The sequence below is a fragment of the Delphinus delphis genome, chromosome 18, assembly GCF_949987515.2.
Source record: "Delphinus delphis chromosome 18, mDelDel1.2, whole genome shotgun sequence".
NCBI lineage: Eukaryota > Metazoa > Chordata > Mammalia > Artiodactyla > Delphinidae > Delphinus > Delphinus delphis.
In genome coordinates this window covers 15158473-15181300 of record NC_082700.1, presented here as the reverse complement: position 1 = coordinate 15181300, position 22828 = coordinate 15158473, and the positions used below count along the sequence as shown (strand labels likewise).

The window sequence follows — 22828 nt, the reverse complement described above, 5'->3', positions numbered from 1 at the left end:
TTTAAAAATCTTTTAAATCAAAACTTCCAGCTCAGTGGAGTTAATCTAAGTAAAATTACTAAAATCTGTGGGATTGGCTGGAGAGAAATACACCACAGTTTTATCGTGGTTATCGCATATTGGGATTACAGGGTATTTATAATTTTCTATCTGTGTGTTGAGAAGATTATGGATGGGAAAGCAAGAAATTGAAGCTCTAGTTCTAACAGCACCACTGTTATTTGTGTGAACTCGGGCAAATCGGTTAGCTTCTCTGTGCCTCGTTTTCCTTACCTATAAATTAAAGGGACCACCAGGATGATCTCCAGGTTTACTTTCAACTTTATCATTCTCCAGGTCTAGCTGAAAAGAAAGTTCAGCTTGATACAACCCTTAGGGAGGGCAATTCGGCAGTGTCTCAAAATTACAAATGCATTTAACTGCTGACCCAGTGATCTCTTTTCTGGAAATTCCTCCTATAGACGTACTTGCACATATGCAAAATGAGTTATATAAGGTTATTCACTACAGAAGAAGGGTTTGTGACCATTAAAGAGTAGAAACAAGCCAAATGTCCACCAGCTTGTATGAGTAGATTGATACATACCAAGGTATTTTAGGCAGCTATAAGAACCTTTAAATATATATTTTTTAATTTTTTGGAACCACGTGTCAGGGACATTGGTGCTTGTAGGTACTCTGGGCCTGCTTCAAGTCAAATTTTTAAAAAAGACCAAACAAAAGCAAATATGTCACTTACAGAAACAATTAGGCAGGATAGCTCAGAAGATTTCAAGGATCTGGGGAGAAAGTTTGTAAGAAAACCCTCTTAACCAAATACTTTCCTGCAACTGAGGCCCTGAAAAACCGGAATTGAAATGAAGGCAAGGCCAAATTTGCCAGCTGGCTTCCTTTGCCAAGAATGACCCACTAGGGCACCGCCTATTCGAAGGGTGCGGCCGTTCGAATGGGGGCTGCCCCTGCAGAGTGCAGTGGCAAAGGTTGAGGGAAGCAGTAGTTCTACATTACGGCCTTCCTTTCAGCTCGTCTGGGTTACTGAGGTCCCCTAGCGGCGGGCAGACGAGGCCCGAACAGTCCAAATTTGATAGAAAACGCAGAGACCGCAAAACGAGGGTGGGAACCAACCCTAGCTTCCATCTATCAGGCTCACAACCTCCACCCAGCCCCCTTATCACTGGAAAGCTGTTGTGATAAGCGGATTATGAAGAAATAGGAGTTTGGACGAGTGAGAATGTCAAGGAGGAATAAATCTTTCAGTCTTTTCAAACTTCTGTAAACGAGGCCTCATTTTCTTTAGATGCCACTTTTTCAACTGAAGAACCACCTGTCAGAAACAGGGATTTTTTTTTTTTTTTTTGAATTGGGAGCTGTCATTTTGGACAAGATATTTAAAACCCTACGGTCAATCTTCCATCTTAAGTGATCCCATCCCTCTGAAAGGAAATGCCTTCCATATTCCTCCTAAAAAAAAAAATGCAAAAGAAAACAAAACTTGACGACTGTTTCTTCTGCTCCCTGAGACACAAGGGCCATTGTCTTCCTACCTTTTGCCCCACTGATCTCGGCAGGACGTCCTGGACCTGGAGCCCAGATGGGGAAAGGTGGGGTGGGTTGATGGACGCACGGGGCAAGCGGCCTAAAGGAACATCTGGGAGTGGGGCAGGGCTGCACCCCAAGGCTTTGGTCCTCTCCCTTCTTCCATTTTCACTTCTCAACACCTCAGCACTTCCATTCTAAATAGCAAAGAAATGGCAAGCAAACAGTTAAACTTAATTAGGGTAAGTAATAAAGTGACAAGGCTCTCACTAAATGCTCTCCTCTGACCCCTTCCCCGTCGCCCCCGACTGACTCAGTGGAGGGTCTGAGATTCCCGCCCAAGGGAAGAGGGCACGAGGATGAGGATGCCTTTGGGCCCGAGGGTGCGTGTGACGTAGGACCATCTTCGGCCCACGCCGAGCCCCCTTCCCTCGTTTCTAGTTAAGTCAAGAATGTAGTGAACCCGGCTGGTGGCTGCTGGACTGGACAACTGGCCCCCGTCTACATCCAACCGCAGAGGCTCAGCCCGCGGGTGCGGACAGGTGGGTTCCCGGCGCGGAAGCTGCAGCGACTGCGTCGTCCGCGCGGACTTGACCGTCAGAGCCCTTGCCCCGGGGGGCGTGTGCGGCTCGCGCCGGGGCCGGAGGACTCGACACGTCGCAGGGAAAACAAAACAAAACAAAACAAAAACAAAACCCACCGACTTCCCCACGTTTCTCTGCAAAGAAATCGTGGGCAGAGTCGAGAGGGGGCGATTGAGCAGAATGCAGCGAGGCCGCCTCCGCCCGCCCGCCCACCCAGCGCCCCCGGAGCGCTGAGCGTCCCCGGCCCCCGCCCGGCCCGGCTTTGGGCCCCGAGCGGAGGTCGAGGCGAAGCGAGCGACTCGTTCCACTCGGGCTTCCCGAGTACTCTCTGGTCCTCAGTAGTAAACAAAGTGTCGCCGTCGCCTCCACGTTGGTTTTCCTCCTAGCAATCAAAACACTGGGAGGGCGAGAGACTCACAGAAACACTCGAGAATTACCAGAAAATAATAACAGAGAGCTTAAAAAAAAGAGTGAGAGAGCGAGAGTGTGTGTGCGTGTGTGTGTGGGAGAGAAAAACACCCCACTACCCCCCACCAACCCACTGCGGCCTCCCGGTGGAAAACCGGGCCCCGCCCAGGCCGGCGCCCACTGGCTGCCTGGGCGGAGCCGCCGCGCGCTCATTGGTCTCTCGGGCTGTCAGTCAGGGGCGGGCCGGCGCGCGCGCCGCCGCGGGCGGGGGACGGCGGCAGATCCAGTAAGTCGGGCGGCAGCGTAGTTGCTGCAGCTGCCGCCGTCGCCGCCACATTCAACAGGCAGCAGCGCCACGGTCGCGCAGCCCGGGAGAGTGAACGGTCCGCGGCGTCCGTCCGTCCTTCGTTCCACGGGCCGTGTCAGCAGGAGCGCGACGCCGGCGCTGCCGGGGCCCGGTGACTCTGGCCTGCCGTCCCGTCCGTGCAGCGGACCCGGAGGAGCCTAGATGTTGATGGACCTGTGAAGTTAAGTTCTGGGCTCGCGCTTCCACTCTGCCGCCGCGCCTTCCTCCCGGTTTCCGTCCGCTCGTGGCACCGACATCAACCCCCCCCCCCCGCCCCCCGCGCCCGGCCCCGGCAAATCTCGGACCGGCTCTTCTCGCTCTCTCTCCTCGGCCCCCGGTGCTGCACTCTCTCACTTCTTGGCAGTCCCGCGGCTGGGGGAGGGGCCGGGGTCACCATGGCCGAAGCGCCCCAGGTGGTGGAGATCGACCCGGACTTCGAGCCGCTGCCCCGGCCGCGCTCGTGCACCTGGCCGCTACCCAGGCCGGAGTTTAGCCAGTCCAACTCGGCCACCTCCAGCCCGGCGCCGTCGGGCGGCGCGGCCGCGAACCCCGACGCCGCCGCGGGCCTGCCCTCGGCCTCGGCGTCCGCTGTCAACGCCGACTTCATGAGCAACCTGAGCCTGCTGGAGGAGAGCGGGGACTTCCAGCAGGCGCCCGGCTCCGTGGCGGCAGCCGCGGCGGCGGCCGCGGTGGCGGCGGCGGCGGCCGCAGCTGCCGCCACCGGGGGGCTGTGCGGGGACTTCCAGGGCCCGGAGGCGGGCTGCCTGCACCCGGCGCCGCCGCAGCCCCCGCCGCCCGGGCCGCTATCGCAGCACCCGCCCGTGCCCCCCGCCGCCGCCGCCGGGCCGCTAGCGGGGCAGCCGCGCAAGAGCAGCTCGTCCCGCCGCAACGCGTGGGGCAACCTGTCCTACGCCGACCTCATCACTAAGGCCATCGAGAGCTCGGCCGAGAAGCGGCTCACGCTGTCGCAGATCTACGAGTGGATGGTCAAGAGCGTTCCCTACTTCAAGGATAAGGGCGACAGCAACAGCTCGGCTGGCTGGAAGGTGAGTGGCCTCGGGGCTAACGGCCGGAGCGGGAGGGGGGCTCGGGCAGCCTGCCTGCCTCCTCCTGAGGTCGCGGTGGGGCAGATGAGGGGGCGGCTGGGCAAGTTTGCTTGGCCTGAAAGTGCAGAGCACGCGGGCAGCGCGTGAAGGGAGCGGGCGAGAAGCGGCAGGGGTGGGTTGTGGGGCTTGACCCGGACTCGTCGGGGGACCGGAATAAGTGTCTCTGCGCGCGCTCTAGTGAGAGTTGGAGCGGGACGGGGAATGGGCTCGTTGAGACCTAAGGGAGTGAAAAAAGTACGCCAAGAAGTGGACCTCCGAGCGGGCAGAAAAGTTCGCCAGTGGAAGGAAAGGGGGGTTCACTGGGAGCTGCTCCGCCACGGCCCGCGCGGACTCGTGCAGCTGCTGCTTTTCTTCCAGGACCTCGGGGGTGAGGGCGGCTCCCCTCCGCCCCCGCGGCGCGCGTCCTCCTAGCCCCGGGACGCCCCGCGGAGCCGTTTCCGCCGCTCTGGGCTGGGGAGAGCGTGGCGAGGGGCCTCAGAGCCCCGCCGCCAGGGGACCGGGCTGCAGGTGGAGGGGACAGGCAGGGCGCGAGCCGGGAGGCCCGTCGGGGATGGCCACGCAGATTTTGGAGGCCGGTGTGCATTTTGTTTTGTTTCGATTTTATTCGAAGTGGCCTCGAGTGCGGGGGGCCGGGAGCGCCCATCCCGAGGTAGCGCCTCCGACACGTGCGAAGGGGCGGCCACCGCCTGCGGAGCGCCGGCGCCCGGCCGCGCGGGGCGAGCTAAAGTTCAAGTGTGACCCTCGGCGGGGGCGGGAGCTGGCGACGGCGAGGGAGGGGCCGCGGGCGCAGGAAGCGAGTGCCTTTAAAGGGCCAGCGCGCCCTGGCCTTGCGTGCCTCCGGGCCCGGCCTCGGCGCCGCGCGGCCAGCTCTTATCTGCGCCGGGAGGTACCCCCAAACTTGGCCTCGCCCAAGGTTCAAGGCCTTTAATTAGGCGAGGAGAGGCTCCCCCGGATGACCAGGGCCGGGGGCGTGTATAATCTCTTGCTTTGCCACCTCAGTGCCTTCGAGCACGGAGCTACGGATCCGAGGGGCAAGGCGGGGGGCTTTGACACTAGTGTTTTGGGGGAGTTGGAGTGGAGGTTCGAATCTAGGGAACCGTAGGGAACTTCTGCCTGCATGGAGGCCTGTAAAGGAGGTGCCTCGCACTTTTTGCCTTTCTGAGAGAGACAGGCAGACAGACCCGAGAAGAGACTCTGTGGGCAGGCACGTCCCTACCCCGACGTGGAGAAGGCCCTGGGACCCTCGGGAGGTCAGGCTCGGGGCTGGCGGTGCGGAGGCTTACCGGCCGTGCGTTCGCCCTGCGGCTGCCAGAAGCTGCCAGTTTCTCACTGTCACAGGTGGAAGGATCGATGCGAAGGTTCTCTAGTTGAGCTAACCTCCTTCCTTACCCCTCATCCGGACTGTACAGCATAATACAGATTTTCCTTTGCTAAGCACTTGTTACACCAAGGTGGTTTTACATACACTGTTATCTTTGTGGTTAATGTGTGTAAAAAAGGTTAAGTTAATCACTTCGTATTAAAGTTCCTGGAGAAGGAGTCAGGATCTTATTTTTTCCAAAGCGTATTTTAGAGTAAAGGCATCACTTATAACCTCATTACTAGGCATTACGTGCAATTTTACCAAGTGCTTCAAAAAGGTAAGGTGCCTCCTTACTTTAAGCTAGGTATATATTCTTTTAAGTCAGAAAATCGGGGTTGCCTGCCAAATCCAATTTTACTTTAACATTTGAATTTAAGTATTTGACTGACTTGTTTATTTATCAGTCCTACTTGAGCTGTTACAAAGCATTTGCTGTTAAAAAAGCCATTTTTTTCGTTGTTGTTGGGCATTCAAGGTACAGTATGTACTTACACCTTTTCTCATGTCCTTGGGAATGGATACAGCCTGCTTCAGCTTGCTGGAGTGGCGTTCTTTAAAGATAGGGAAAGGCAGAGTTTGGGGATTATTTTTAGTTTTGCCTCTCAAATGGCCTTAAGTCAAGGTATTCTTAAACTATTGTAGGACTGTAACTTAAACGTTGAAGCTTTAGTGCTTTTTATAAAAACAGATTCTAAGGCCAAATCACCCCCCCCCCGGCCATTTTTATTAGGTTCTTTACTTGTTCTAATTTTTTCCCCAAATGCAATTGTAAGTTTTTAAAAAAAATTTACTGGTCAGAGCTAGAAGATCTATTAAATGTTAGTGAGAATTGTCTGTCCAGAATTGGAGGCCAGGTAGCAGCTCCCAGTGGAAACCTAGTGGAGCTTTGGGAGAGAGCAGGCTGCCATTCTCAAGTGAGGAAATATTTCAGGTGCAATCAGAGTCAGTTGGTGGAAGTCAGATTACAGCAAGCACATTTTCACTTTGAGTAAAAGGGTATTTTAAGAAGAAAAGAAACAACCTGAAGTGTTTCTAACTCACAGCTAGTCTTCTGGTTGGAGTTTTCATAAAAATGAGTTACTTGTTAAAACTAAGTTTCACTCTCAGATCTGAAAAACTTGCTTGTTTTAAACATTCATAAAAAGGAGAAATTTTACTATGACTTTTAGCTTAAAAAAATTCAGTTCTAAAATGCAAATCGACCAAAACTTAACTGTTTGAGGACTGAGGAGAGGCTGCTTTGGAACTAAATTATTTCCTGTGATTTACTACAGGGAATTAGACTGAATCTTTAAGTAAATATAGTTTCTTGTGCTTTACTTCCTGGGGCCTGCCTGAGAATTTGAAAGTCATTTGCATGGGACAAAATGGTTGGAAAGCTGTTGAAAAGTTCAAAACCTTTTAGTTCCTTCAACACTGGTAGTATTTGTGGGGTATGCATTTTGTATTTGTAGGAATGGTATGTTAAATCTGCTTTGCAGTTGGTTAGAACTGTCATAAGGTTACACACAAAGTGGAAGTTGAGACTTTTGGAAATCCCGGGATCTTTTAAACCATGTACAGTATTTATACATAGTGAAACTTCATTTCCGTGACCTGTTATTTTTTCCCCCCCTATATAGAAAGCTTTCTAGAGCTTGGGAAGTAATATTGTGAGCTCTGGCTCTGTGTTTTGTTTTTTTAATAGTTGTTTTGAGTTGACTTTTGTGTTTTGCTTTGAAATTATTTGGAACACAATGTAGATTAAAAGAATGCTTCAACAGTAGAACTTAACACTTGTTAAAATTTTAAATTGTTTTATTATGAGATATCACAGATATTCTTTATTTTGGAATAAGATTTCTTTAATTTTGTCTGTGAACTGAGAGTGCATTTCCTCGTATTTAAAAATTCATATCTATTCTATTATTAGGGTTTGCAACCTGCAGGTGAGTAATTTAGCCACAGAGGTTCCACGGCAGGGATGATGGCTGCTTTCTTGCTGCACTGTCACGTTTGACAGAATCCTGGTGAGGATTACTGAAATCACCTTACTTAAAGCCTTTCTTACAGTTGGGTGAAAATCTCAATATATGTATTTGGGGAAAGGAGCATGAGGAAAGAGAATTGGGAAAGGGCATAATACAGCGAAGTATGCTCTAAGGCTGAAAGTTATGTGGGACTGATGTGACCATGTCTCATGGCTGAGATATTTTGTTCAGAAATTCCCAAATAGTTGTCAAATATGAATACCTTAGTTGCTCCTCATAGGAACTTTATTTTGATTTTACTTTCGGTCTTGTGGCACATCCTTGGGGAGATGTGGCAGGAGGGGTGGCTTCTATTTTTGAATGATACTCAGCTTTGTTTTTCTTTTTTAAAGTGGCAGACATTTGAATACTGGAAAGAAGGCATTTTTAATTCTCATGTAAACTTCAAAAAAGGTTAAAGTTTGTTGAGGCACCCCCTTCCCCCATTACTGAAAGGCCATCACGTTGGCGATGGACACAAATATCGCCAGCTATCATGAGCTGCACAGGGGTCTTCTAAGTGGATGTATGAAATGGAGAGGGAGGAGCGAATACTCAGTGGTTGGTTAGAATCCCTAATAGGGTGCCAACTTTTTGCTCGCCCTTGCGCTCTAACCTCTTCATCCAAGCTTCTAAACTGCAATTCTGTGTGACTTTCTAAGAGAACATCTGTCTGTATTGGCCTGGAATTTCTTTAGGAAGCCCTATTTGCATTTTTCTGGAACGCTCTGCCCTTGGAAACTACCCAGTACCCTGGCATCATGGGAATTGACTCTGCCAGTTTTTTTTGTCTTCGTGTGCCATCACTTTGGGGCTTCCTGGAATCCTCTTAGCAAGGCAGTGTAAACCCCATGGTGATGCGAGAGAGCAAAGGAGTTTGCACTTGTGCTCTGCATGGAATGAGCAGAGTGGGTTCAGCCCTGCCTCTGTGCACCTCAGGACTTGCCTTGGCCTTCATAGTAACAAGTTGCAGAGACTTGCACCCGCCCCTTGGGTCAGATGACCACCTTTTCTTGGTGCAGTTGTTCCTCAGCTGTGAACCAGAGGAGACCAGATGAACTTGAAGGTGTTTATTTTGCTGTCTGAGGGGTAAAGGCTTGTATTCCAACGGATATGCTGTATACGAATGTACAGTGTATACAGTGCACAGTAAGGTGTAGAAGGAGTCCCCCTTTTTGCTAATTCTTGATAAGGACCAACAACACTCAAGTCAGTGGCACAGAACTTCTTTGCAGAGTATTACTACTTTTTTTTTATTGGGGTCTTCTACAGAACATAAGAAACATGCAAATGAATAATTGAACATTATTGATTTCATATGGTTCAACCTTTAAGGAGAACTTTTTTTCCACTGGCATCCCAGTTTACTCCACTCAGTCTGCCTATGGTTCATTGACTTGTGGGTTAAGCAGTGCAAATAATGAATCTTGCCTTCCTTCCCCCTTCCCCCCTGGCTCTTTTATCCATCCTCATATAGCTTTGATATAACCAAAAGAAAAGAAAAGCAAGCTAATTTTGATATTGGGCCACATAAAATTGAAAAGCTAGATCTGCAACCGTTTTTCAGTTTATTTAGTGAATTTTCACCTTAATGCATTACTTAAATAAGGACATAAATTCAACTTGTGTCCTTTTTTTCAGGCCATATTCCTTATAGGAAAGAAAAATGACAGAGCTGCGTGATGAGCTTCTGTAGCCCCCAAGTCTGGGTTTCTGATGATTGCCGAAGCTGCACTCTTTATGGTCTAAGTTCTTCCCTTTTCTCAGTTTTCCCTTGACCTCTCAGTAGAAATCCTTTCTTACCTTGGGCTCAGTTACATTGTCCTGATCCTTGCCCGCATTCTGGCTTCTCCTCCAGTTGGTTCATTTTTCCTTCTATGCTCAGTTGTAAGTATGCCTAGGACTAGGTGTAGACTTATTTTGATTCTTTCCTGGATAACTTACCCCTTTATTGTCCAAGTCTCCAGTTACCTTAAGGCTGTAGATGTCCCACTTTCACCTCCAATTCGACATGTTTAAACCCAAGCATACTATATTTCTTATTCCTCTCAGATGAGGTTCCCATCTTGAGTTCCCTGATTTGGTTAATGGTCTTTAGCCCTTTCCCCCATTTTCACTCCTCGATGTCCCCTTCAGCACTTTCTTCTCAAGGTGTTAGTGTCCCCAAGTCTGTTAGCTCTTCTTTCTCAGGGTCTCTTGAGACTTTCACTTCCCAGCTTCTAACCACTCCCCGGGTTAACTCTTATATCAGGCCCAGTCCATCCTATCCCCAGGGCTTGGAGCTTCCTGTGCGTCTACTGGAGCTTCCATAAATTCTGCTTAGTCTGCAAGGTTCAAGTCAGTTCCATCAACTTTCAACCTTGGCTTGTGTCTGAAGGCATTTTCGATTCTCTGAGTGAATGCCTGGTAACCGCTTAATTCCTGCTGCTGCGTATTTTATTCTTGCTGTACGCGGGCCTCTCACTGCCGTGGCCTCTCCCGTTGCGGAGCACAGGCTCCGGACGCGCAGGCTCAGCGGCCATGGCTCACGGGCCCAGCCACTCCGCAGCATGTGGGATCTTCCCGGACCGGGGCACGAACCCGTGTTCCCTGCATCGGCAGGCAGACTCTCAACCACTGCGCCACCAGGGAAGCCCTGCGTATTTTAATTTAACTTTAACATCTGCATGTTTTTGGTAGCTCAGTTATGTTGTAAATACATGGGTGGAAAAAATTTTTTCTTGAGACATGGATCTTTTCTGTTTCAGCTTCCTCTGTGTTCAAGATGCTTACATTCTGACATAGGGAATATAGCCAATATTTTATAATAAGTATAAATGGAGTATAACCTTTAAAAATTGTGAATCACTGTATTGTATGCTTGTAGGTTATAACTTACATGATATTGTACATCAATTATACTTCAGTAAAAAAGATCACATTCTGTAATACTTGAGGATAATTTTATTAGTAGTATTACTAAAGAACAGTGATTATTTTCAGTCTATAGTCAAAGTATTTCTTTCCCATTTGTTGAATGATTATTGTGTATAAGTTGTATTAGATGCATTTGAATGATAGAAAAATGATTCAAGTGTGGATCCTGTAGGGAGATTAGATGTGACACATAATAACTATGATACATGGTAGCATGGTTAAGTGCCTTCGAGAAAAATGGAGTTCTGGGTTGGCCATTTAGGTGGGCCTTGAAAATGGGATGTTATTCTCCCAAGATTTCATTATAAAATATTTCAAACATTCAGCAGAGTTGGAAGAATTCTCCCCTGAACACCCATATACCTACCACTTAGTTTCTACTTCTGCCATTTTATTATATTTGCACATCCATTGGCACATCCATCTTCCCATCAATCCCTCTTAGTTTTTAAAATTTATTTTTGGAATGATGGACTGGCATTCATAAAGGCACGAAAATTGGGGAAACAGTTTCTCTGAGTGATGGATGTATGCAACACACAGAGAAGGTTTGAAAAGTGTAGGAAGGAAAGTTTCTATTGTCAGACTGAACTTGGACTTTATATACATTATGAAAATAATATTGTGTTATAGACCAAGTTTTTCTATGAGACTGTATGTTTGTTTTTGTAATATAAGAAATTATGAAAATAGGATTATATTTTTAGTTTTTTAAATGCAATTTCTCAGAAACGTGTTCATGTGTAAATATAGAGCATGGAATGCAGTGTAAAGACAATATGCTGCATTTGATTTAAAACTGATATACAGAATTTGGTAATGCAGGGAACAGATTACGTAATTGCCAATGCGACATTGTCATAGTAGACATGTATAAAATGTTTAGATTTTTGCTTGGTTTGTTCTTTAAAATCAACTTTCACGCCAGGTGTCCTGGGGGCAGAGTGATTCAAACAAAGAAAGATCACTATTGATTGTAATTCTTACTGGTTTATTTTTAAGTCAGATATCTTGAAGTTAGCAACCTTTAAATATACTTAGGGCAATTACGAGTGAAAGTTATATTGACTTGAAAAGATGCTTTACAATTTAAATGTCAGTTCTCATATTGTATTAGCTAAATATTAGCTATCCTTGATAGCTTTCTCATTGTATTATATCTTTACCCTCTAACCCAAGTACAGGATGAAGAAGGTTATAATGAGATGTCTCAGCAGATCCAGAGGAGGTTAAATTTGGATAGGCTAAACCCCAAATTGATGCCAAGCAGATAGACATAACTGCATGTATTCAGAATGCTTGGAATGAGTCGGATTAGCTTTCGGTGAACTAAAAGGTTTAAACGATAAAAACTCTACTGTGGCACATGAAAAGGCAGAAATACAGATTTATTAAAACTTATTAGCCATTTTAGAAATGACAGGTGTTGAAGAAATGTAGGAAACTATTTTACTAGTGTAAGTAGTAGCAGGTAGCACTTTATTCAAAAGATACCCTGCTGTGGGGCGGGGGACAGTGAAGCAAAAATAGACTGCAAAACTCACCACTGTGAGGTTTTGTTAAATGAGCAAGTTACCTTCCACATGGATGAAACAGCTTTCAAAGCACGCCAGGCCATCACAGTTGCGTGGCTGCTAATGATGTCAGGGTAAACTAGTCAAACGCAGGTAGGAAACAATATGGAATTGGCCAATCTAATTTTTTCCCGCTATTAATGTTTGTAGATTGAGTGAGGGTCAAAATTGCAGGCTGTGTCTTTGGTCTTTTCATTCCATAAGTAGAGAGAGATGTGAAACATCTTCATTCTTCAACGTGAGGGGTTTTACCTCCCTCTGGGAGGAGAGTCAGAAGCAGTGTAGAGATCTGTGGGAGGATAGGTCATTTCTTCCAAGGTAGCCCCATTCCTGCTGACACTAAGTCATATGAGTTCTTTAACTCTTAGTGATCGTGGGTGGCACTGCCGTCTTTTGAGAAGAGAATGTCACCTCTGAAGCATGTGGCCCACTGGTCTGGGCTGTGTTTTTACCTGCAGCAAGCCCTGCGCCTCTTAGTTACACCCCTGCTAGCCACATGCGTGGAAATCCCTAGGCTGCCACCTTTTTTGAGTGTGACTTGGTTCTGAAAATCTCTGTGTAGATCTTTGACCTGAAAAGAAAATCTTTTTCTGCCTTGATTAATTTTCCCCCTAGATGATATTTGTGTTAATTACAGTGGCGTTCTTTCTGTGGCTTAAGTTACAGAGCTGATCCTAATACTAAACTCCATGACCTTAACAGCTCTGGAGATGCTGTTTAAAAGCAAACAGCTGATTAAAAGCAAAACTGTAACGAGAGACAGGGTGGCAAGAGCCAGTGGCCTGTGTCCATTTGTTTTTCCTCTGTTTAAGTCAAACAGATATTTCTCAGTTGCCATTCCTCCCAAATCTAGAAAATGGGTCATGGTTTTGTGAATCTCTCCTTTTGTTATATTAGAGATTTGCTAAGAACCAGGGTTGAGAAAAAATGTTTTTCTGTTTACAGCCATGATCCCGAAGTTGTTACACAGCTGCCTTTGCATTGCTAGTGAGGGGCCTGGTTTGCTGAGTTAAAACTTTGAAAGTAGCTAAAGGAACCTGGCTTCAGGAAGGGGGAGGGGACCTCAGTGGTTGCGTTCTGTACCTGCAGTAAAAAAGTCTCAAAGAGCATGATTAGCCCCCTCAGTCTTATTTGGACTCAAGCCAAGAGAGAGGCCTAGCGAAGGAAGGAGGGAGAGGAGAACCAGTTTGGGTTTTGTGGGAAGGCCTGGAGGCACTTAGCGCCTTCCAGCACTGCCCCCCAAATCAGTTTTTCTATTTTAGTTAGAAAATCAGTGCTTTTCCTCCACTAGTATCATGTCTCAGAAGCCCACCATGCAGGTGGCTTGAGGGAAGACCCATCTTGTCTGAGCTGAAAATGCCTGCACACAGAACTGGGGGCGGGGGCGGTATCTTTGCAGTGGTGTTTGAGGGTAAGAGTGAAAAGGGTCTGTCTGAAAAGAAATGCATTTGAATTTCAAGTCCAATTTGGAGAGATAAATTATGACTGAATTACATAATTCCTAGACTTGTAAATATTGTGCATCCTTCAAAGGTTGAAAACAAAATAACCATATAAATATCTGGATATGGTCTATATAAGTAAATATATCATACCTCAGACAGCTTGGTTGCTTGGAAGCTAGGTCAAAGGAAATGGTTTGCATATGGTTTAGCTAGAGGCTCTTATTTTGGCAGATTCTCGAGGCAGTGTATTTTACTGCACTCCTATTTTGACATGAATTTTTTCACTTGTTAAGTGTAGGGTTGCATCAAGATAGGTGCATTCGAGATGTTATAGCGTCTTTATTCTGTGATGCTTGATTTGCGGAATCATCGATTTGTCACACCAGTGAGTGTTCCTTGTCAAGTTTCAGCCCGCCAAACTGTGATTTGAATACTGGAGAAACCCAGCTACCTTAAGGCAGGCGTTACATCACCTGTCTGTTCTGCAGGGCCAGCTCTGAAGGGGTTGGAGGGGAGGTAGTTGCAGAGGGGAACTTGTTGAACTTGGAAATATCAACGGAGGTTGTTTGTGTACCTGGTACCTCACTGGTTTGGTTGCATCTCTCTAAACTTGAATGGAAACGTTTTTTCTCTGGATGGGTAGATATGCATGCCATCATGAAATTTACATGCAATGAATGTGAAAGCTTCCTGTGGACCATCCTACTGAGAGACCTTTTTGTAATCTGTGTGACTGTATTGGTCTCTCTCCTTCAGCCTTTTGGAATTTAACTTTCTCTTTAGTGGCCCATTATGACATTTGCATACATTGAATGTGAAAAATTCCTCCTATACACTCACTCTTCCGTTACCTGTGGGCCCAGAGGGTTTCTTGACCCCTTTAGAATTCATGAAATAGAATGACTTATGTAGGGCCTGGATTTATATTTACTGTATACATTTGCATTAACGTGCAGCCTTTCAGATTGTGATCTAACACTGATTTTAAACACAGTATTTGATGGCTTTACATTTTAGAAGAGGTCACCATAATGGTTTTTATTATCTTCTGAAATACGTGGGATAATTAAAAAATTAATGCTAAAGAAATTTTTTTAGGGTTAAAAATTCCTATAATTAGGCATGTTTTGATGCGATTTACATCCTCTTTTTTGCTTCTGTAGTGGATACTTCCCCAGCTGTGACCACATTGCTTTGTAGTAGTCCTGTATTATTATATTCCAGTATTTCTGAGGTGCTTCCTTAAGGTGCTTTATATTTCTTGAAATGCCATTTTGACGCCTTTGATAATTATACTGAGAACATATTTTTAAAAAGCAGAAGTCACATTAAAATTTTGTAAGAATGATTGTCAAAAGCTTCAAGAATTACTTTCCCCACACTTCAGTGCTTAGGCGGGTCCTTGAGTTGGAGGACTAGTGCCCCCCCCCCCCCCCCCCCGTCTGTCACCATCATTTCAGAGATCCTTTCAGAGACTGCCCTTCCTCATGATCTTTTTAGCCTGAATTTCTCACTGTGCTGTCTAACTCAGAAGTAAATATTCTTAATCTGTTCAGCCTAGTTGTTACAAGCCATTTAGTGAGTAGCTTGAATATTAAAGTTTGTGCCATTGCATTCCTTAGTGTGACTGCTTTATTTTGAGCTAAAGGGTGGGTAGAGAATAAAATGGAGAGAATATTGATACTGATACAACCCATATTTACGCTGAGTGTTTTTTCTCCACGAACAATGGGACGGTGCATGTTTGAAGTTAATCAGTTTCAGAATTTACCTTTTGATTGCATGCCTTATAAATTGTATTTCTAAGAAAAAAATTAAAAATACTGATTATTGTGCTGTGTGCTCCCGTTGAATAATGTAAATGATCTTGGGTTATATCAAATGCTGAATGTATTCCTAGAAGGAATTCCTGCTTAAATTTCTTTCGTGATGAAACTATGGAGACATTTTAATCAAAGACAAGCTGTTGATGGCTATGTTCTTAGACTAACCATAATTTCTGCCTATATTTATATTTAAAAGCCAAGAAGAGAAAAGGGAAAACACGTTCAGTCCTGGAAGTCTTGAGCTGAGATCGATTCCACTGCGATTGACAACTCAGGGCCTGCAATTAAGCCTCATTTACACTCCCCACCTCCATTTGTGTTTCAAATAACTCTCTTAAAAGAGTCCTGGAAGGAAGAATTAATGAAGTCAGAGGATAACATGAAAACTTAAAACATTTCAGAGGGATTCCTTTCATGACTAAATTCTTTGTGATCCTTAACTGTGTGAATACACCCCTGGGATTGGAAATGGAGACACACCCCTCCCTTTAGTCACGTGCCCCATTCAGCTTGTTTCTGGGTGGCTTGCTGAGACTGTTTCAGGGACTCACTTAAAACAATGACATTGAATTTTATTAAGCAAACGTTCAAGTCCACCACCTGCCTTTTGCACAAAAGCTCACCTCTCCTGGTGAGCTATCCTTGCTCCCCTGGGCTGCTGTCTCGTTACTCAGGCCTGAAACAAGGTAGCAGCCGGCTTTCTGCAGACCTGCACAGCGGCACATCACCACCTCACGGCCCACCAATAAGAGCATAATGACTTGTTAGACCACATTTACTGTGCAGATGAACTTGAATGTCACTAGGACAGCATACCCCTGTAGGCTTAAAAACGTTTGAATTTAATGTCCCTTCTGTCTTTCATCAGGTTATAGCTTTTGGATTTATAGTTACTCATCCTGGCTGTAATTATATTAGTAGTATTTTTGTTTGGCCAAATCTGAGGCATGACCTTTGCCATCCTGCTTGGCTGTGCTTGGGAATTTGACATCCTTCAATGTAGATGGAATTCCCTTGCTTTGTTTCCTGTGATAGTGTGGGGAATACACATTTTGGCTTTTTCAACAGAAGTGGAGGAAGACAGGAAAAAAGTAGAATTGGAACGCACAAAGAGGGTGTTAATTTTTTCTGCTGGGCGTGGTTCACTTGGCATGCTTTTTATCAGGAGTCTGAGCCTACAAAAGTAGTTAATGCAGAATACTCGGAAAATGTTATACTCATCCCTAGTTTTATTTTTTCTAATCTGGATTTAAATTTATCACTGGTTTGACATTTTAGGGTCTTTGAACTGTTTTTCATTTAAGTACACTTGGTAAAAAGAACTAAAATTCTTAGTTTTTGTGATGTCTTTACCAGTCCTAAGTATGCAGTCAACTGCAAAGAAAACTACAAAGGGGGAACATATTTGCACCCCTCTCTGAGGGGGGAGTGTTTTGCTGCTACTGACTAAAAGTTTACATGTGTGATTCTGTTTCCTGAATGTAGTCAAAACCGCCGTCAAAAATTATCCCCTTTGAATTGTCATGAAATTTTAGTATCTAAAATTTGATGAAGTGGAGAGAAAAGTTGAAGCCAGAGTTTTACAATGTTTTCCTTTTAAAAGTTGCAAGTCACCTTTTGCTTTAAGTGCTTTAAACAGAAGATCATAATCCGTCTCCCCTGCCTCCCAATAACCCATTAATAGGCTTGCTTTTGTGTTAATTTTCTCATTTCCCATCTAAGGTTAATATCCGGGGTAGGTTAGTTAGCAGTGTGCACTGTAGGGGGAGTCGATCTGTTCTGTTCTCAATTACGCAGTAAATGAAGAATGCCCCGTGCAGCCTTCTGAGCTTTCGAGGGCACACATCCAAATGCCTGTATTAAAAGAGCGCTTCTTTTTGATTATCTCCTACCCCCGCTCCCTACTTTTTCATCTCCTCTTTGCTTTCCTTCTCATTTTCAGCCCCCTCATTTATTTGTTTTGAATACATTTCTCCAACTTATTAATGTAAATTAGGCGAGATCTTTCTTTAAAGGTTGTTGCTGGTTACTGGTGTGTTTTACTTCATTACAGCTACCCTATTGTATTTTCGACGCCATTGGAAATGGTCATTAAATTATTAATAGATCTGATCCCATTAAGAAGTATTTCCAAGGAGATTTCTGTCTGACAAGTTGTCTGTATAGGAGTTATGTTAAATTGTTGGCATTCCCATTTATCTCCTAGTCCTTGGGTTTTGGCTCGAGGCCTTTAAAATTTACTGAACTGTGTGTAAGAGAAGGTATGAGGAATCATGAAGTTTTTAGTTGAACAAATTTTAAAACTGCTTGGTGTAGGAGCCTCCGCTTGGCCACTTGGAGATTCTGAGAATCACTACCTCGCACGCTGCTGAAAAGTTTCTATATCGAGCCAGTGTGTTCACGTGTAATTCCCTTCCTCCCTGCCCCCGGCTTGCTTCTGGATTTTGGAGCTACATTGACTTAGCGTAATTAACTTCCACTTCAAGTACCTGAAGCCAATTCCCATAATTATTCTTTTCCCAGCTAACCAGTCCTAACTCCTTAATAAACCCTTCCAGGGACTTAAGATTTCTGTACGTTGTCAAAACACAGAACCCCAAACCCAGTTGTCTGTGGATGGGGAATGACCAGTGGAGTACACGGCGGGGCTGGTAGTGCCCTTGTCCAGGGACGGCATGCTTCTGGTAGGGTGGCTTGAGACAGCCTGTGCTAGCTTTTGGATGCTGTGTCACCCTTTGACATAGAAGAGAGGTAAAAGAACAGGGCCAAGAGGCCTGTGTGGATTCTCGTCAGTGTTTGGTTAGGATGGTGGTCCTGTGATTCAGGTGAACAAGCTACAAGTCCCACATTAAGCAAGGCACATAAAGAGAAAGTCCTCGAGGAGGAGAGTAACTGAGGGGAATAAGCTGAATAGAAGAACTCAGTGTATTTTAGCCTTTTAAGCTAAATATCTGTTAGTATGTGTTTGCCTATCTTGAAAGTTTTTTTTTTTTTTTTAAACTTCAGTTTGTACTGGTAAGTAGGCAGGGTTTTGAAAGGAAGGAAACAGCTTTTTGGATGTGGGATAGTCCAAATGTATAGAAGTAAATTTCCACTGAATCTGCACTACCAAATCCATCCCATTTAGTGATGTGTAGTTAACCTATATTTGACTTTTGGGACAAGAGAACCACACCAAGGTGCAAGATGTGAGTAATCATAGGCATATCGGTGTTACGCTAGGTGTGTATTGTCACCAGCTCTTCTTATTGAGCTGAAGTGTGTCTTCGAGCTTTTCAGTGGTGAATCTTGAACTTTGTCTTTAGCCATAGTCTGGATTAGTAAAGTCTGTAACCTTCCTGCTCCATCTGTGTTAAATGTGGAAATTACTAATATTGAGATGGGTGGTGTTGGTTGATTTCACATTCTGAAGTGTTTTTTTTTTTTTTTTTTGCGGTACGTGGGCCTCTCACTGTTGTGGCCTCTCCCGTTGCGGAGCACAGGCTCTAGACGCACAGGCTCAGCGGCCATGGCTCACGGGCCCAGCCGCTCCGCGGCATGTGGGATTCTCCCGGACTGGGGCATGAACCCGCGGGCCCTGCATCGGTAGGCGGACTCTCAACCACTGTGCCACCAGGGAAGCCCCATTCTGAAGTTTTAAATTTTAATTTCTGGCCTAGAGAATATGAGGCCATAGGCTGGAGAAGTCTCTGCATTAGTAAAAGCAATTAAAATCTCAGGGTTGTTTGGTTTTTGTGCTTTAATGAGGAGAGAGAATGCCGCCCCTGCGTTTTGGGTGAGTAATTCCATAGACAGACCTTTTATCTATTGATTACAGAGATTTGACCCAGTCAAACCAGGCTTTATGGGGTTGGGGCCTGTAATACCAAGGATGCTAAGTTCCTGTAAACCACTTAGGAAGCTCCTGAGCCAATACTGTATGTGTGACCTGGTACATCCCTCACGTGCAGATCTTTTTACATCATGAGTTCTTCTCTGGGTCCATTGGATTTGATGCTCACCCTTATCACTGCCTTCTCATTGGTCCTCCCAGTAACTTTTCCTTTTCTGTTCAAGGCAGCAGAGTTCCCACTCCTTCCTTGTCAGTCCGAATGGAAACTTTGCTTACCTGGCTCCACTTGGGGTCAGCCAAGGTGGGAGAGGAACACTAGTCCTGTTTTAATCACAGATTGTTGGGAATAATTGGCTAGCCGGTGCCAGTGTCTGCAAAACATGCTTAGATCCATGGTTAGGTATCTTTTCTCACACGCCTGGGAGGATGACCTTAGATCACCAGGGTGTTTGAGAATCGATGTTGGGATCATTTCAGAGCTATAAGAATTCCCTCTAGCATTTGCTTTTTGTAATGCCCTCATGAGCCTAGCCCAAATCTGTGATTTTTCAGTAAATATTAGGGGTCCTGGATTTTGTTTCTAGATTGGTAACCTGATAATTCATATTTAGACAAGTCACATCACTGCTGTGTTAGCTTCTTTATCTGTAAAATGGGGTTCATGATACCACTGGGGAGTGCCTGTAGAGCAGGTTGGGGCGCTCAGAGTAGGGAGCTATGTAGTTAGGCCGCGTTGTACATTTTAGTATTAGCCAAGATACTTGGGCTTAAAATTCAGAGTAGCTGAGAGTCTGGGGCTTTCATTTTTTGTTTCTGGGCTTCTTGATTATATAAAATACGTTTAGGTAAAAAACAGAATAGAACCAAAGAAAGCTAAAACACCTGACTAGGTCTTTCTTTCCTAAACTTTCCTAGTACTTCTGCAGCAAGTTTGAGGAGGATGTCTGGAGACTCGTTTTGTGTTTTGGAAGAACTTCGGATAGTAGGGGAAAAGAGCTGGTGGGTTGTATTTGGATTGTAGAAATATGGGTAATTTATTTTTTCTTTATATTTTGCCTTTTTACTTTTTTTTAAACATCTTTATTGGAGTAGAATTGCTTTACAATGGTGTGTTAGTTTCTGCTTTATAACAAAGTTAATCAGTTATACATATACATATGTTCCCATATCTCTTCCCTCTTGTGTCTCCCTCCCACCCTCCTTATCCCACCCCTCTAGGTGGTCACAAAGCACCGAGCTGATCTCTCTGTGGCCTTTTTATATTTTAAGCAACCAACACTTGTATTAGAAGTATTAAGTGTTTGAAATGAAAATGCAGTTTGGGGTTTTCCATCCCTCCTCCTCCTCCTCCTCCTCGAGAGAGAATATTGGATTCAAGCAAGTGATTGTATAAACGTATAAGATAGCTATCATTACTATCCCCATTTTTTAGACAAGGAAGCTGAGGCATAAAGTTAAACAGCCCAGTGTCACACAGTAAGTGATGGAACCGAGAAGCCATGGGTTTTTATTGTAGATCTCAGACTCTTAAGCACTTCACTTTGCTACATCAGAGAGAATGATTTTCTTTGGAATCTTGGAGGAACAACTAGGACTTAAATTTAAAGTTGGAAATATGAAGGTAAAATTAACAGGTAGAGAATCAGTTAATTAACAGAATCTAAACAATTAATGCACATACCGACAGTCCGAAGACAGAAATTTTGCTGACCTGTCCAGTTAGTTAACTAGACTCCTAAAGATGAAAAAGTACATTGCTATAGTGAGCCTTTGGGGTAGTGAATTCTCTTGTCCTCTGAGGAGAGGAAGGAGTGCATCTATGGTGATGATTAATGAGAGGTTGGGAGAAGTGACCCAGTGACCCAGTCGTGGCTCACAGCGTGGCAAAAAGGAGTTTTTGCCCCATGTTTTCCTCACCAGATGGACGAGTGGGTGCTAGAGTGTTCTGTGAGCTCTGTCACTATGTCCACACACTGCTTAGGAGGAGGAAAAGTACTTCCTGTCACAGGGAGATGGACTTGGCCTGTTGATGCTCTGGGGTTGACAGATAGAAAGAACAAATACTGACGCATTTGGACAGAAAAGACTTTGTTTGGGGTGAACTTACGCTTCAGGAAGGCTACTAAGCCCTCATATAAGGGACAACGATGAGGTGAAATTCTTAGCTAAGCTGTCACCCAAACTTTACTAAGTGCTGGTCAGTCTTCTTTACCATTTGGCCGTGTTTCCGTTGCCCGGATGGGACCTTACTAGATAGTTCATCGGTCTGTATCATCCCGGATTCCCCTTGTTGAGAGAAAGTCTTTGGTTTTGCTTTGGAAGTTGCTTGGCGAGAGTATTGTGGTTTGGAGGAAATGATAGCCCGGGCTTCAGAGATAAATACTGCTTGGCTTTGGGTCCTGCTTCCAAATACTGTTCCTCCTCCCTACCTTTCCCATACAGCCTTTAAAAATCACGTCAACCTACAGTGATTATTTGTTCCAACTACTTTTGTGTATGTTTCTTGTGTGAAGTGGTGGCGTGTTAGATTTTTCCTGAATAGGTAGTTCCTAATAGATGGACAGGATTTGTGCCATTTTATTTAGCGTGGGGTTTTGTAGAGGTTTATTAATATTTATTTTATTTAGATAATGGAATTTCTGTTTCCCTAAGTAAAAGGGCTCCTTTTTGGAGAAGTAGTGTTTAGAACCTGGAGTATTGTCACCAGTCCATTCAAGCTTGTTGAACTTAGCAGAACTTTGGACAAGTTAACATTAAGTATAGGTTTCCTCATCAGTAAAATGAGAATAATACATCCTGGGATTTTTGTGAGGGCTAAGAGATTGGGGTTGCCACATAAGAAGACAAAGGTGATTGTCTCCTCTGTCCTCGATCCATTTTATCTGGAGAGATTTTTCAGATAGAAGAGAGAAAGGAAAAAATTCTCCAGACATACCTCATTTTATTGCACTTCGTTTTATTGTGTTTTGCAGATATTGCTTTTTTTTTTTTTAAATTGAAAGTTTGTGGCAACCATGCGTGGAGCAAGTCTATTGATGCCATTTTTCCAACAGCATTTGCTCCCTTTGTGTCTCTTTGTAATTTTGGTAATTCTTGCAATATTTCAAATGTTTTCATTATTACATTTGTTACGGTGATCTGTGGTCTCTGATGTTACTATTGCAAAAAGATTACAACTCACTGAGGGCTCAGATGATGGTTAGCATTTTTTAATGAAGGTACGTATGGCTTTTTTAGACATAATTCGATTACACACTTAATAGACTACAGCACAGTGTAAAGATAACTTTTATATGCACTGGGAAACCAAAAAATGTGTGCGACTCCCTTTATCGCATATGTGCTTTATCGCGGTGGTCTGGAGTGGAACCCGCAACATCTCCGAGGTATGCCTGTATTTCTACATTTCCTACAAAAGACTAGGCCAGTGGTTCTCAACCGGGAGGGATTTTGTCCCCCAGGGGACATTTGGGAAAGATGTTTGGTTGTCAGAATTGGGGATCGGGGGGTAGGGTTGCTGCTAGCACCTAGAGGGGAAAGACCAGGACTGCTGCTGAACACCCAGCAGTGCCCAGCACAGCCCTCCAACCAAGCGTGGTTGGGCCTCAGATGTCAGTACTGCTGAGGTTGAGAAGCCTTGCTCTATGCAAAATTACCCTCCATTATTCTTTTTCCTGCACTAGAATTTCGTTATTTATTGTTTACTAAGTGACTTCAAAACTTCTTCTGCCCTCTGCCTGGTGTGAATATAAAGTTTGCTTCAGTTCTTTTCTTAGGACGGTTGCTGCCTTCTGAAATCCTAGGTCCCCCGGGGTGTGTGATGGCAAAGGCTGGTCCTCGCACGCTTATGGGGTGGGCATTGGTCGTGCCCCACTCCTTCTGC

At 45.1% G+C, this 22828-nt stretch overlaps 2 protein-coding genes across 2 annotated transcripts in view; one reads left to right on the top strand and one right to left on the bottom strand.

Moving 5' to 3' along the window:
* LOC132413925 (uncharacterized) overlaps positions 1-2741 on the bottom strand; it is a 34750-nt gene extending 32009 nt beyond the window's left edge. The window contains exons 1-3 of the mRNA XM_059996197.1: positions 2663-2741; positions 2237-2448; positions 1545-1733 (exon numbers count right to left, since the gene is read on the bottom strand). Coding sequence (XP_059852180.1) covers positions 1545-1733; positions 2237-2448; positions 2663-2741 — 480 coding nt within the window. The remainder of the gene's footprint in view (positions 1-1544; positions 1734-2236; positions 2449-2662) is intronic.
* An 89-nt stretch (positions 2742-2830) lies between these two features.
* The window catches only part of FOXO1 (forkhead box O1), a 92623-nt gene continuing 72625 nt past the window's right edge, over positions 2831-22828 (top strand). Inside the window, exon 1 of the mRNA XM_059996098.1 lies at positions 2831-3920. Within this exon, the coding sequence (XP_059852081.1) occupies positions 3270-3920 (651 nt within the window). The 5' untranslated portion in view covers positions 2831-3269. The remainder of the gene's footprint in view (positions 3921-22828) is intronic.